This window comes from Copadichromis virginalis, linkage group LG3, assembly GCF_057382275.1.
Source record: "Copadichromis virginalis isolate Kocher_CV1m ecotype Utaka linkage group LG3, C_Virginalis_male_GT1.1, whole genome shotgun sequence".
NCBI classification, from domain to species: domain Eukaryota; kingdom Metazoa; phylum Chordata; class Actinopteri; order Cichliformes; family Cichlidae; genus Copadichromis; species Copadichromis virginalis.
The window spans coordinates 10246604-10261969 of record NC_140620.1 but is presented as its reverse complement, the minus strand read 5'-3'; the positions used below and the strand labels follow the sequence as shown (position 1 = coordinate 10261969).

Below are 15366 nucleotides of genomic sequence, written 5' to 3'. Positions count from 1 at the left end.
GCAGGTTCAGTCCCAACTGATAACCTATAAAGATCTGTGTCATTACCAAAGTGTCACAAAAGAAACATCTCATGATGGGTAAAACCAGTGAGCCGTCTCAAAACCTTCACAACCGTATTGTTGCAAAACATACTGAAGGTATTGGTTCTAAACTACTGAAGGTTCTAGTGAGCACTGTTGGGTTCTTAATGCAGAGGTAGAAAGAACATCATTTCACCATATATAATAATGATCAGAAGAGTCGTTGAAGAGCCAAGGTGCTAGAGAAAAACCTGGAATCAGCAGGTACAATTGTTTCAAGAAGGCATGGCATGTAGGTCACCATCCATGGTGCCATTGCTGAAGAAAAAGCATGATGAAGAGCTTTTAAAGTTTGCTGAACATTTAGAGAAGCCAGTGAAATATGGTCTGGTCAGATGATCATATGATTGTTCGGTTTTTCTCTGTAGGGTCTACCTTACAATATAAAGGTAACTGTTATTGTGATTGGTCGCTATATGAATACAATTGACTGGAAATGAAAAGATGACTTGTCCATGGATATGCAGACTGGAGCATCCAGGAAATGATCCCATCAATTTTCCAACTGGGAAATGATCTGCTTTACCTCCTGAGTTGGTAGATTAACACCCCAAGTTGCTCTCTGATGCAAAGAATGAATGTTAGCATATCTTAGCTAGAAAGCACTAAAGCATAGAAACCAGTGCTCGTCTGGTTGAATGAGGCAAGTTCTTTAAAATGACCGTTGCTCTGAGCTGATGTCCTGAAACTGTTTGTGTCCACAATGTGGAAAAACCACGGCGATGTGTTTCCAGACTTTTGACTGGCAGCTTTCAAGACAATGTTTCATATATTCAGCTTCAGCTACGTGCTCTGATGTGTGACTTTCAGAGAAGAAGTTGGTGAAGATGTTTATGTGGCTCGTTGGTCTAGGGGTATGATTCTTGCTTAGGGTGCGAGAGGTCCCGGGTTCAAATCCTGGACGAGCCCACCTCACGTCTGTAGCGTTACAGGGTAACCTCCTACATCTTCTAACGAAACCTCTTAGAAATCCGTTATCTACAGCCTGAAATCACACGTTCCCATAGTACCTCACACAGATGTAGCTGAGAGATCTGATTTCCATTCTTACAATTTTAATTCTCCAACAAGTTTTTTGAAGATAATTATTTGTCTTTCATGTTGGCCTAACAAAAGAACACAGAGTATTATTTTAGATGAAATCAGAGGGTTCAATCCAAACTTGTGCACAGAACTACAAAAATACACAGCTATCTATCAAATATTATAAATGTGTAACTCTTTGACACAACATTAACAAAATGCATGTGGAAAAATGCACATACATTTCTTCCTTTTGCACAAAGGGACCAAGATTGAACATCAGTAACAATTAATACTTTACTATCACAAAAGAATCTAGTTCAGTGCATTATGCACACATTATCTACCAACTTTAATACAAGTTTACAAATTTGATTACAGCAAAAGTCTGAAATGCCATGTCAGCTGTTATTTGGAGTGTAACTAAAGCAAAAAAACAATTAGTTAGAAAAATAATGCTGGGAAATTATTTTAGTCCTTGCCAAGCTCAATACAGGAAGGCTACACAGATAAAGGTCAGTAAAAATAGTGTTCAAGCTTGTGGTTTATTTTCCAGCTCTACATAAGAAACGCTTCAACCACGAGTGATGGCAGTTCACTGATCATCATTTATACATGTAAACTGGTTGTCTGTGTAAACGAACTGCTGCTACTGCTCTAATCCAGCTGAGCACTCAAGACTCAGCTATTCACACACTGCTTTCTAAGCACCCTTATCAAACACTCACGTTTGGATGGAGGCGTCAGAAGAAATTTGGGGTTCAGTATCTTGCCTAAGAATACTTCAGCATGCAGACAAGAAGACACATTTAGAAGACAACCCACTGCATCACATGAGCCTCAGTCAGCGTTCACAGTGCACAGAGAGATCCTGCTGGTTTGCTGTTTATGCATTACTAATGTAGATTTATTTTTGACATGCGTGTTTAAGGTTCGGTGCCCAAACTGACAGTGACTGATGGCAACATTTAGACTGAAAACAAAACAATGAAACTCTGAGAGACACAGGACGATTATCGACTCTGTCCACACAGTGGAAAATTTGTTCTTAATAGAGGAAACATCGTCTACATAACAGACCCAATCAGCAGGAGCGATGCTAAACACAGCCGCTGTGGTTTCCTGTTTGATGAAAACAGGTCGTCTGCCTTCATGTTCAGTCGTCATGTTACAGATACTAACTGAACTGAACCTTCAGCAGGTTTTGGACGTTTATGAGACAAATTTAAATCACAAACTTTCATCACTTTAATCCTGCAGGTTTGAAACTGTTTTCTATTATTAGAAAGATTCTTTGTGTATTTCAGGTAAAGTGTGATGCTCATATGTAAATAACATCTTGTTTTGTTTCCTGTCCAACTGGCCAGCTTTGAGATGAAACCAGTCATTTTTAACCAGGATATGTCCTTTAATGCACATATTAAACAAATATGTAGGACTGCTTTCTTCCATCTGAGCAACATCTCTAAAATTAGAAATATCCTGTCTCAGAGTGATGCTGAAAAACAAGTTCATGCATTTATTACTTCTAGGCTCAAAATCGTTTTCTGTGCCTGTCATGAACAGCTGTGTGGCAGGCAGAGGCAAGACCCAAATGCAGGACTTGGAAACAAAGGGGTCGGCTAAAAGAGGCAGCGTTATTAATGTTAAAAGATACTCACAGAAGAACACAGCAAAACAGGCACGAGGGAGACTGAGGACCTAAACACAGGGATGGGATTACAAACACAATGAGACAGAACACAGAGAAAACAGACGAACGCAGGTACGTGAGCGGGGAGACTGAAAGAATAACAAAACACAGAGAAGAGGCTGGCACAGACTGGACACGAAGGAAATAAACATGAACAACAAGAAATAGAGAATAAGAAATATAAATAATGACGACTCTGACAAATAAGGGAACCTGAGCTCAAGAGACACCAATATAGAACCAGAACAAAGGTCATTGAAACAAGAGAACAAATAAACACATAGTCCATAACAAACACAAAAACTAGCTCAAAGACTGAGGACCATCACAGGACACTCTGTGTCAAACATGAGTGTTCATAAGTTCAGAGTATTGATCAGTTTGAAATGATGGAAGCAGCTCCTGAAAGTGACGACTCTTCACCTCGCAGTAGACCTTTGTCAGAGTTCAAGCTGCACAGACTCAAACCAGCAGCAGGTTGATTTCTTTAGTTCCCCGTCAATCCTGGTTCCTCAGGAGGAACTTGCTCCCACAATGACATCACTGTGTGAATGAATGGGAGTGAATGAAGAAAGGAGGAAGCTGATGACTGCCTGTAAATGTTCCCACGGGGACTGACAGAGTGAGACTGTCCACAGGAAGTCTGCAGGTCTGTCCTCAGCTTCCTGTTTACACTTCTTCTGTGGTGTCTGTGGTTCCTTTAGCTTCTGTAAAAATGGGACAGTTGAGTGTGCAGTCATGGTGCAGGTCACGAGAAGGGTGAGGCATTTATTGTCCTACCAACTTTAAAACCTAATTAAAATGTATATGTATGTAACAAATATATGAAATTTTAAACCTAATTTTTAAACTGAAGCTTAAAGAGAAAAAAGTTAATGATGGATTGCATTTATATAACACTTTTCTAGGCACCCAAAGTACAGTTCCACAGTCACTCTCACACACTGGTGGAGGCAGCTACAGTTGTAGCCACAGCTGCCCGGGGACAGACTGACAGAAGCAAGGCTGCCATATCGCACCATCGGCCCCTCTGGCCATCACCAGTAGGCGGTAGGGGAAGTGTCTTGCCATAGGACACAACCACCAGGACAGAGAGAGAGCAGGAGGGATCAAACCGGCGACCTTCCACTTATAGAGGAGCTTCCCAATCCACTGAACCACAGTCGCCCCGATAGTTCAGCATGTAATAACACTGGGACATGAGTCATATAGGTGCAGCCTCCCTACCTGTGTCCTCAGGGGTCTGAGTGATGATGTCAGCATTGGTCATGTGTGTTTTTGGGATGACATCATCAAGACAAGAACATGCCAATGAGTGACTGAATATCCGGGTTTTATTTACAACTCACTGAACTTGGATTTCCCATCAACCCTGTTTGCCTGCTGAACTGAATTCAAATATATATTGTTTTCATTTAATAATAATCCTGCAGAGAAATCTTAATTCTTATGAAGACGTTGTGAGGGGCTTCATGAATCTCTCTCTGAAAAAGAACTCATTTTGTTTCACTTTAAACACTAGTCACACAAAGAGATGAAGACAAGAAACAAAGTTAAGAACATCTTTTGCTGTGTGGTAACTTTACATCTTCCTTTGTTCAGTCCTGCATCTCAGCACCGGTATCTGCTGACATGCACTCTCTCTACTCTCAGACACTGTTTACCTCTACAGAGTCCACAACATTCAAATAGCTGCTAGACTGATCTTAAACACATAAAACACTTCATGGTTTATGTGTTTTACCTTTGATCATTTCCCACTGATCTCAACAAAGAAGCTCCGTCACAGAGAGCTTCTCTCAGCAGTTAACCACACCAGCAGCACCTGTTTTGATGTGGGTGAATGAACGCTCGACTCCGGGAAATATGAACTACTGACTCAGGTGACTTCACTATTTATGTGCTTTTACATCTGATTACTGCTACTACTGTGTATAACCCTCAGATTTACATGGCAATAAAAGAAATAATGTGGTCACTGAACTAGCTTCTCTTTATTTTTGAAAAGATACATCTGGATTAAAAACAAACCAAATCCGCTCAGATTATTTTTAATCTTCAGTTCAGGCCGACAGCTCCTGTTACACTGTGTCATACACACAAACCTGAATTGACTCCCATCAAACACCGATCACATCTGTTTAAGCTGCAGAATTTCCTGTCTCAGTGCCACGTCTCTCTCTGCTGACTGCCTCATGTTATAAACACTGAACTGACCAACGAAACCACAGTACAGCTTTAATTATGAAACCAGTGACAGGTTTTACTGAGGAAACAGGAACCTGAAGAGTGAACTGCACCTGCATTCAGGTCCCACTTTCAAAACACTAGTTTGATAAATTTGAGAAGAAGATTCTCATTGTTTCATTGACCACATTTTACAAGCCCAATGAAAACTACTTTTGGGTTTATCTCTCATTGATGTCCCTCGTTAGAACACAGGTGAATGTGTACCTGCAGTGTTTGTCCTCAGACTGGAGTAAAGTACTTCAGGTTCGCTGGCTGGAGTCTTATTGGTCCAGGCTCTACTGGTGACCTCAGCATAGGTGACATCATTTACTGGAGCTGACTGGTATCTCCCTGCAAAGATGAAGTGATCTGAAAGAATACTAGTATTTGTGTCTGTGGAGTTTTAGTCTGAATCTACTTTCTAAGTGTTCTAAAAATAGAAACGCTGATGGAGGCTGTCTTGATGTGTCCAACATGATGACTTTGGATGAAAATTTGAGACAGACGCCATACCTGTGCGCTTCTTCCACAGAAGATGAAGTACAAACAGAACCAGAACCAATAGCACCAGGGAACCTATAGCAGCTACAATTGGGAATATGAGGGAGGAGGGGGGAGAGGGAGAAGGGGGAGGAGAAAGAAGTGTAGAAGAAGAGGAGATATGAGTGTTTGTCAGTGACGTTATGGTTGTTGTTTCTTCTTTTGTTGTTGTAAACAAGGCTGTGGTTGAAGGACCTGCAGGAGAGATGAGGAAGCTGGTTCAGTCAGTTTATCATCAGCTCAGCAGATTGGCTTTAAACAGGAAGTGATGTCAGTGATCTGACCTCTGACCCTCAGAAAGCTCTGAGGAGATGATCCAAACTCATCAGTAGAACACCAGTAGAGACCTTCATCAGACTGCTGCACGTTAATTGTGATGTTTTTCTCTGATTTAGGTCCAACAGGACGTCCATTAAAGTAGAAATAAGCTGCAGCTGTGCCACCAGTTTTCTTCTTACAGCGTAGAGTGACATCACTTCCTGTCCTCACAGGAAGTGCAGGGATCTCCAGGATCACATGTTTATCTAAAGAAAAGACACACAGAGTGATGTAGAGGTGGTATAACAGTCTGCTGTTAGTCTGATGAAATGAATGACTTCATTACCTGATACAGTGATGTTGACTTCTTCACTCTTCTCTCCAGCTTCACCTTCACACCAGTAACCTCCACTGATTGGCTCGAACTCATCAAACAAACAGGATGAACCATTGAACCTCCCGAAGCCCCGCCCACCTGCTCCACATGACTCAGTCCCACTTCCTGTGTCCCTCTTCACCGTCCATCCATCAGAGCCCAGCTGACCTTCACATGTCAGAGACACTGAGGCTGCTGTGAAGAACTGCTGAAGGTTTGGACTGACGCTCAGAGAGACTGGAGGACAGACGGACAGTTTCTATCAGTGTTTACACTCAGTGTTTGTCCTGGACCATGGTGCACTTCATCTACTCACCTGCACAAACAGTCAGTGCAGACAGCAGCAGCACACACACACCTGCAACAGGAGGTCAGAGGTCACTGAAAGTCAGAGGTCAATGAAGGTCATAGGATATTAAAGGTGAGAGGTCACTGAAAGAGAGTGGAAATTATGACCAGAAGGCAGTAATAGGCCTGGGAGAGCATCTTCTATGTTACCATGTTCACTCTTCACCCTGCTATGATGGAACTTGTTTAGCCATTTGTCACATAGACTCTGGATGTTATATTTCAAAGCTGCACACTGGTTATCTGTGTAGGTCACAGTTAGGTAGTGATGGCCCGCTTGAAGCTGACGCTCCGGAGCGTGTGTCGAAAAAAACAACACACTGGTTCAGAAGCACTGTGTCGAGGCTTGCTTCGTTTGGCAAAAGTCACGTGACCAGTGACGTCCGAAGCTTCATTACGCACGTAACTGCTTCGGTACCTGATTCAAACGGATATAAGGAAGTGAATCATCCACGGGATTCGTGGAGTGTGTTGATGGTGACAGAGAGCGACGAGGTGATCGTTCCACTGACAGATATGGAGCCAGCAAGGAAGAGAGGACGTTCTGGCGTGTGGGAATATTTTGAGTTGATTTTGCTCAATTCATTTTATCTGCTGAAGTGAAAAACCTGAAATGTCCAAAATCATGTTTTCATAATGTAAATATCATTACAGCATATGACTTTAGGAACACTTCCATGTGAATTAAAGCTAATGAAGACTACAAAAATGTATTTGACACTATACGTACATTACATTGCTACAGTTTAGAAAATCATTTTGTTTATTGTTGTTAGGTGATAGTCTGCAGGACCCAGGAATACCTGCATATCTACCAGCTTGCAGTGTAGTTCCTGCACTCCACAGCCTCTTCTGTTCCATGCAAGTGGATTTTCTCCAGGGCAGGAGAAACTATTTCTAAGAAAAGAAACAGACTCAGCCAGCGCACAGTAACACTAATCCTCTTTTTAAATGTAAATAACAAAAGGGCTACCTGACATAGATCATGTTTTTACTTTGCAAGTTCTTGATTAGGGGTGGGTTTTGATTATCGCTTTTCTGATTACAATCCATGCTAAATTGAATAAAGTGATATTGATTCATTAAAATCCCGTGTCGATTTGTAAATTAACGTTATTATGCCTGAAACGCCAGCATCTCAGGTTAAACCTCACAACATGTCGTCAAACACCATACAGCTAAAACAGTAACTGGGAGCAGGTTTACGGATTCTGCATACAAACGTGAACACAGAGCGCGGACCCGACGCGTCAGAGTCAGATTTTGATGTGTCGTCGGGTCCGCGCTGTGTTTGCCTCTTTTTTTTTCGCTGGCTTCTGCAGCTGCAGGTTTCATAACTCTTTGTTTACATCTCTAATTAAGGCTCACATGTGTCAGCTTTCTTTTAATAGATACGAAATTATGGATATATACTGTTAAATGATCAGAATTGTAATATTTCTGACTGAGGCAAAACTTTCCAGATTCCAATCAAATTGAATCGGACCTGTATCGAATCAAAATGATTCTACAAATCAGTGACGATGCAGCCGTACTCAGCTCCCTAAGCATTTTCCCTTTCCAGTTCACAATCAATCCCACCCCTAGGTCACAAATATGTATAGGACAATTGGCCTAATCTAATATTTTGTATGAACCTGTCCAGCTGTCCAGTGATTAAATGACAAGTAGATGGAGGCAGGACTCCACAGCAGGGGCATACTCCATAATGTGCTGTGCATTATCATATGTATATTATATATATTGCTCACTTATTGTATTTACCAACATCAAGGAGTTATGAGCAGAGAAAGGCCACACCATAGTGCATGTTTAAATAGGGAAAGTTTATTGATGAAAATGTATTACGCAAATACGCATTACATTTTTTTCAGCCCCCCAATCGAGAAAACAAAACCAATTACATGTTCAAAGCAACGGAACGGTGGCCCAATATCGGAGAGAACTCCACTCTTGAGTGAGCAGTGATGATTGAGCAGTCCGTTTTATTTTGCAGATTCAAGCTGCTCTTCAAAATTTTCACCACCAGATGTCACCGGAGAGGACTGTGTTGAAAAGCTTCGAGTAATGAACCGTCTTTCAATACAAGCTTCAGAAAGCTTCATTTGGCCATCACTACAGTTAGGTGTTGTGAGAAAGTTGGTGACACCCAGTTGGTGGGGAGGTCCTGGTGGTGAAGTCTTCTGTTCTCCTTTGTCAAGAGTGTAGACAACAGCTGTTGAAACACCTTCTCTTTTAACGTCTATTCAACTAAATGCTGTGCTATTTATCTTTAGTGACTGTGTACCTGCCCCCCTCTCTCTCTCTCGTGCTCATAAGAATAAAAATGAATAGAAAGTTGTTGATTACTTCTACTCATGTGACAAAGTGCAGGAAGACCACGCCTGGGTGCATATTTTTGGTAATAGCCCGTCACCAGTAGTAACCATCTATTACCTATGACGAGCCACCTGGGAAGGCGAGACAAACTTTGGAGCAGACACAAGACACTTTGTCGAGAGACACTTCTGCATCGATGACGGGCTGATTTCAGTTCCCACAGAGGCTGCAGCCATCGATCGGCTTAAGCACACATGTGCAGCCGAGTCTAACCTCAAACTCCACAAAATTGCCTCAAATAGTTTCTTAGTCATGCAAGCCTACACCCGGTGTGGAGTTCTCTCCGTATGTAATAGTATCTTCAACCTTTTGTATACTCCGAGTGGAAAACAGTTAAAACATAAACATGTTTAATCAATACCTTTCATAACTTGAAATGCAAATAGAAATGATACATTTTTAAAAATGATGCAAACAACAAAGTAAAATGTTGCTATTTACCCCAAAATGCAGCAAAGGCCTCAGATTTTTTGCACAATCATTTCAAACTATTTACAGAACAATCAGGTGTGTTGCATCAAATAAGAAGGCACACAAAGTATTCATGCAACTCCCAAAGAATAGGTCCTGTCCACTATAAAACAGAGGAGAACACCACAAGGTCTGACAGCAGGAGCACCTGTGACATTCACTAGTATAACTCACAAAAACCCAATAACTGCATAACACACTAACTACAGCCTCCAAACACACTAAACGTCACTAATCTCTCACATGTGAAAACTCGCTCTCTCTCTTTCTTTCGCTCTCTCTCTCTCATTGGTGTCACTCCTAAAACTTCTCCCTCTTCCTAAACAACCAAACGCCTCATGTTGCCATATCATTTTTTGATTGGTGGACATGGTACACTTCAACATGAATAAGGAAGGGAAGTGGTGCTTTTTCTTTTTCACTCGCAAGCGGAGAGCGTTTGCTAGCGCTGTCCTTAGAAAACGCAGTTGCTGAGGCGGCTGAGGTCATTTGGAGTCCAGGGAGCGCTTTGAAGACCTTCTGTGACTCTTTGGTGGCATCTGTCATTTTTTACAGTGTTGTATGTTGGTACCTCAGGTCCCACATCTCCAGATTCACTAACAGCTTCTTCCACCTGGGCCATTCGGACATTTAACAAACACCATGTCCCCTCTGTTCTAACTCTGCTGTGATCCCAACAACCTACATGTAAAGGTCGCCCAAACTAATAAAATTGTCAGGGATTATAGTGGAGAGAGAAAACAGGCGGCTCCCACCCTCTATCTGAACATCAGTTTTGAGTGGCTATACAGTATATCTGCAGAGATACGGGCAGTACAGGTGCAGCAGTTAGGTATTAAGAAATAAAAAAGAAAAGAAAAACATAAAATGAATTCATATTCAATTCCCACATTTACTAAAAGCAAACAATGTAATGATATTAAAGTAACTCCCTGATGGATGACATGAGCAATGAACAGCTTCACTGATTTTATTAGGTTCTATTTGAGTCTCAATCTGCTGCTGTTTGAAGCTCATCACCAGAAAAACAACAAAACATACAAACTCTGAGGGAAATGACCAAAACAGTCTCCAGTCTTTTGTTAGACTCTGTGTTTATAGTGGAAAACTTGCTCTTATTAAAGGAAGTGAAGGCTACATAATAGGCAGATAAGACAAACGTGTGGTGAGTGCAACTAGCAGCTGTGGTTTCCTGAATGAACGTCGATGTTCGAAGAAACGAGGTTACTACACCGGGGGACCCCATCCTTGGGGTGGACCCATTTTTGTTTTAGCGTGTTTTGGGGTTTAAAAGCCACAGAGACGTGGTGCTTAGGAAAAATGCATTTCAGCTGTGCTGATGCTCCTGACACGTATAAGACTGGGGAAACCTGCATTCAGCTGGACCTGAAAAACACTATGTCCAGATAAACACAATCAACTTTTGGAGAAAAATAAAAGATTCTTCATCAGACTAACAACTAAAAACATGACACTTACCTTAACAGTATGGGCTACATCAAATATATTCAAGACCGACAACAACACTTCTCACTGCTGCTAATTTTAACAAAACTAAACAAAAAGTAGAAAAAGGCAATTCACCAAGTCTTGAAAAGTAAAACTGAAAAATAGAAACACAGAATAAAATAAAACATCCATCCAGATCTTTACCACCAACAACATAAAATCTGTCTTAATTAAATGGCCAAATTCTCCAATAAATGAGCAATAATAAAGTAAGAAAAAATAAGACATTCAATTTATGGACGCTCAAATTAACAGAGCGACATTAAACGCACCTCATTGCCTGCCGTAGCGTTCTTCGCAGCTGCACTTCACCTCAAAGGTCGGTTAATACATCGGATTGAACTTAACCAAAGTCCAATTAAAGGAAAATAAATGTTTCTAACAAATACAATGAAGAAGATTAAAATAATTCACTGTCAGTTACTGTCGCTGTGAGTTTGACGAGGTCAGCTGCTTCATTTGGTTCTGCCTAAAGTTCTCTCAGTGATCCAGTGTTTATATGATAAGATACGTGTTTAATGCAGAGAGTTGGAATTACAAGTTGGTAAGAAGCTTTTTAACAAAGGTTTGATTTAAGCTTTAAGTTCAAAGGTGAAAGAAATTTCACCTTTGATGAAGGAAGATCAAGGCTAACAAGGACATAGGTCAAAGGTCAAAATAAGGTAAGGTGAGTAAATATAATAGATATATATAATCAATCAATAAGGTGAAAATATCAGATAAAAGGGTTTTTTGGTTATAAGGAATAAAGAGGTCAAAGGTCAAAACAAGAGTACTGTTAAATTAAAATTAAAGGGTCAAAGGTCAGATTAAACAGGTTACACAGAAAGGATCGGCAAAACTTAAACAAGGATAAAGAAATAATACATTAAACAAGGAAATAAATTAAAAGTCTGAGTTAATGAGAAATTAAACGTTTAAATCAGGTTAAGAGTTAAATTTTAAGCTTTTCTTAGTTAAACTAAATAAAATAATCAGAATAAATGATTGGAGGAAAAAAGCAAAGATGTTGTGATCAAATAGTTTGTACGGCAGAAAGAAAAACATGTTTCAGTAGATTGTATGTTGGAAACCACAGTAGACACAGTAGACTCAAATCATTGTTACTGAGGAATTCTGCCTTAAACAGTAAAGTGTTCTTTAACAGTGTGTGTGTGTCTGCAGCTGTTCTTTGTGTTGTTGCTGCATCGTTGCCTCAGGGGGAAAGTTGTGTGTGTGTTATGCAGACTAGCAGAGACTGCAGCTGTCAGCAGCCACACACACTTTCTATTCTTCAAATCAAATCACAGTGAAACATGTTCACTGACAGCTCAGCTTCAGCATCGTCTTCATGCTGTGACTGCAGCCGTTCAACTCTGTTTGTCTTTAACCCAAATCATCACAACATGCAAATATAATCATCAAAATGATGTGACTGGAAGGATGCAGCAGTCTGTGCTCCACCTTTCTCCTCCACACCTGCAGGTGGAGAACATGGATGCATGAATCTCTACAGAGTTCTTTGAATATTATCCGTCTCATCAGTTTTCAGTGAACAAAACTCCTCACAGAGCCAAAATAAGCAGTTTGTATCCAACATAACTCAGCTGGACTCTGATGCTCCGTATAACAGCCACACATGAGTCTGGATTGACTCAAAGCATTGAACAAACTTTATTGTAAATGAAGCTTTTGGACATTTGTTCTCTGATATTTGCTCTTCAGCTCGAGTCTCCATCAGTGGGAACATTTCCTGATTCAACTTTTCTTCTGTTCAAATCAAACTCCATGAGAATCAAAGTGTGAATCAGAGTCCTGATGATCAGATTCTATAGAAACATGGAGACTGTAGAGGATTTACACTCAATATGTTCATTTGTTCCCTTCAAGAAAAATCAATCAGTTCATCAAATTAAATCAGTCGTTGATCAGTTTGATTGACAGGACAGATGATCAGAGGTGCAGAGTTTTTACCTCCATAATTCAGACTGGGACTGAAGAATGGGTGGAGTTTGTGAGTGAAGGAGCAGCCAGTAAAGGAGTAGATCAGAGCTGCAGCACCTACATCATAAAAGGAGACCAGACCCTCCTCATAATCCACAAACACCCCCACCTTCTCAGGACCAGGATGAAGACAGAGATCAACTGGAGAGTCAGCACAAGCTTCGTACTCATTTCCATTTCTCAGCACTACAGTCCAGAAACCATCCTGAGGTCTCAGTGGGATTTCTCCCTTCCTGTTGATCGACTCTGTGGACACTCCTAAATCCCAGTCAGTCTTTCCTTTAACCTGAACCTCAAAGTAAAATCTGCCTGAAGAGAAACTCTGCTCTCCTAAAACATTAGCACACTGAGAAAATCTCTCTGGGTTGTCTGGAAGATTCTTCCTCACATCACTATCATACACTTGTTTTCCATCATCAGACAGGATGAGATCAGGATGAGCTGTATCAGGATCCAGAGTCACATCCACCTCATGCTGCTGCACCCTCTGCAGCTCAGCCTCAAACAGCTTCTTCTTCATGAGTTTCCTGATTGTCTCCTCCAGCTGAGCCACAGCTCTCCCCACAGTCCCCTCATATGATGGTGGATGAACTCTGACCTCTGTCCAGTCCTTGCTGGGTGGAGCAGCTTTCAGGGAGGAGAAGCTTTGGAGGAGGTGGAGGTGGTCTTCAGAGCGTGAGAGCTGCTCCACCTCAGAGCTTCTCTCCATCAGCTCAGAGATTTCCTGTTCCAGATCTTTGATGAGACCTTCAGCCTGTTTCTCTGTAGCTTCCTGTTTGTCTTCGATCTCCTTCATGAGCTCCTTCAGGCGTCTCTCAACAGACTCCATCAGAGCCGTGAGGACCTGAACACCTTCTGCTTTCTGTCTGTCTGCAGCATCTTTACTCATCTTCACCGACTCTGTGATCTCCTGAATCTTCAGTCGTCTCTTCTGGATCATCTGCTGAATCTCAGCCTCTGTCTTCTCCAGCTCTGCCTTCTTTCCTTCATATTCTTCTCTCAGAGGAACAAACTCGTGGTTCTTGTGGTCTAAAACAGAGCAGAGCATGCAGACACATGTCTGGTCGGTCTTACAGAACAGCTCCAGGAGTTTATCGTGCTTCGTGCACATCCTGCCTTCCAGGTTCTCCACAGCATCAACCAGCTGATGTCTTTTCAGACCTTTCAGTGTCAGATGAGGCTCCAGGTGAGTCTGACAGTAGGAGGTCTGACACACCAGGCAGGACTTCAGGGCCTTCAGTCTGGTTCCAGTGCAGACGTCACAGGGAACTTCTCCTGGTTTGGCAGCTTGTTGCTCTGAGCTGCTGCTGCTGGCTTTCTGCTGAGCTTCACGTCTGAACTGAGCAACCATCTCAGAGATGAAGGTGTTGATCTTCAGCTGAGGTCGAGTGTAGAAAGTCTCTTTACACATGGGACACTGACAGATGACATTCATGTCCCAGTGCTGACTGATGCAGGTTTTGCAGAAGTTGTGTCCACATGATGTAGTGACTGGATCAGTGAACACATCCAGACAGATGGAGCACAGAAACTGATCTTCAGATCGCAGATTGCTGGCAGCAGACATGTCTGCACTCTGAGGGAGAAAGAAGAGAAACATTTGATTCAAAATTCACTTTAAATTTCATTTTACAAAGAGAGAAACAAGCGTCAGTAGTCTGAGGAGCTTGGAGAGAAAAGCGTCTGGACTTCTTTAAGTTTCTACTCATCACAGAAGCTTCTTCACCTCATCCTCAACACGGACCAAGGAATGAATACTGCACTTTTGGAAGAACTCCCTCCCCTGCAGCCTCTTATCGTCAAAGGGACGGAGGTGGAGAGGGCAAACAGCCACAGATTCCTGGGACTACAGGTTACATCAGACCTGAGCTGGACTCTCAACACTACAGCAACTGTGAAAAAAGCCCAGCAAAGGCTTTATTTCATTCGGCTGCTCAGGAAAGCTGGCATGAACCACCACCCTCTCACCCAGGCCTGCAGAGGACTGATAGACAGCATCCTCACCGCAGGCATCACTGTCTGGTATGGAAACACTACACAGACAGAGAGGAAGGCTCTGCAGAGTCAGAAAGTCTGCAGAGAGGATTATGGGAACAACACTTGCATCCATGGACCTGCACATACAAAGCTGCACATACAATCTCAGACACAACAGAGCGGACAGCAGCATCACACACAGAACACGATTCTTCAACAGCTTCTTCCCCACAACTGTCAGACTGACGGCAAACAAAAACACACTGAACACTTAAAATAACACAGCACTACTTAACCTCATTTTGAATGTATCATCGGTTCACTGACCATCGGGCAATACACTCACAACAGACTTGTGAAACAGATCTGTGGAACAAATGTGCAATACTGTGAGTGCGATAAGAGGTAGAGAACTACACACTCTCTGTACATTTTCTTCTTTTTCTTTGTATATAGAAAATAGTACGACTACCCTACTCCGGACTTCATTTCTATCCTT

The 15366-nt window shown here is 41.9% G+C and overlaps 2 protein-coding genes and 1 non-coding gene across 3 annotated transcripts; 1 reads left to right on the top strand and 2 right to left on the bottom strand.

Moving 5' to 3' along the window:
• Positions 1-918: 918 nt before the first annotated feature.
• Positions 919-990, top strand: trnap-agg (transfer RNA proline (anticodon AGG)). Its single transcript has one exon. It is a non-coding gene; the product is annotated as a tRNA-Pro (tRNA).
• A 1879-nt stretch (positions 991-2869) lies between these two features.
• On the bottom strand, positions 2870-10020 carry LOC146712696 (uncharacterized). The gene is made up of 8 exons (XM_085436962.1): positions 9970-10020; positions 6699-6831; positions 6517-6558; positions 6171-6437; positions 5851-6090; positions 5540-5761; positions 5252-5377; positions 2870-3504 (listed from the first exon to the last, which is right to left on the bottom strand). Exons 1-8 carry the CDS (start codon positions 10018-10020, stop codon positions 3467-3469), a joined length of 1119 nt encoding a protein of 372 aa, XP_085293088.1. The 3' UTR covers positions 2870-3466.
• Positions 10021-10352: 332 nt separating this feature from the next.
• Positions 10353-14478, bottom strand: LOC146712695 (E3 ubiquitin-protein ligase TRIM21-like). Its single transcript, XM_085452134.1, has one exon. It carries the CDS (start codon positions 14455-14457, stop codon positions 12799-12801), a length of 1659 nt encoding a protein of 552 aa, XP_085308260.1. The 5' UTR covers positions 14458-14478; the 3' UTR covers positions 10353-12798.
• Positions 14479-15366: the final 888 nt, after the last annotated feature.

Excerpts from the sequence above, each read along its gene's own strand:
- LOC146712695 (XM_085452134.1), bottom strand. The coding sequence starts at position 14,457 with ATGTCTGCTGCCAGCAATCTGCGATCTGAAGATCAGTTTCTGTGCTCC.
- LOC146712696 (XM_085436962.1), bottom strand. The coding sequence starts at position 10,020 with ATGGCCCAGGTGGAAGAAGCTGTTAGTGAATCTGGAGATGTGGGACCT. Across the intron at positions 6,559-6,698 it reads CAGGGTGAAGAGTGAACATG|GTGTGTGTGTGCTGCTGCTG; the intron begins GTAACATAGAAG and ends CTCCTGTTGCAG. Across the intron at positions 5,762-5,850 it reads GAGCTTTCTGAGGGTCAGAG|GTCCTTCAACCACAGCCTTG; the intron begins GTCAGATCACTG and ends TCTCTCCTGCAG.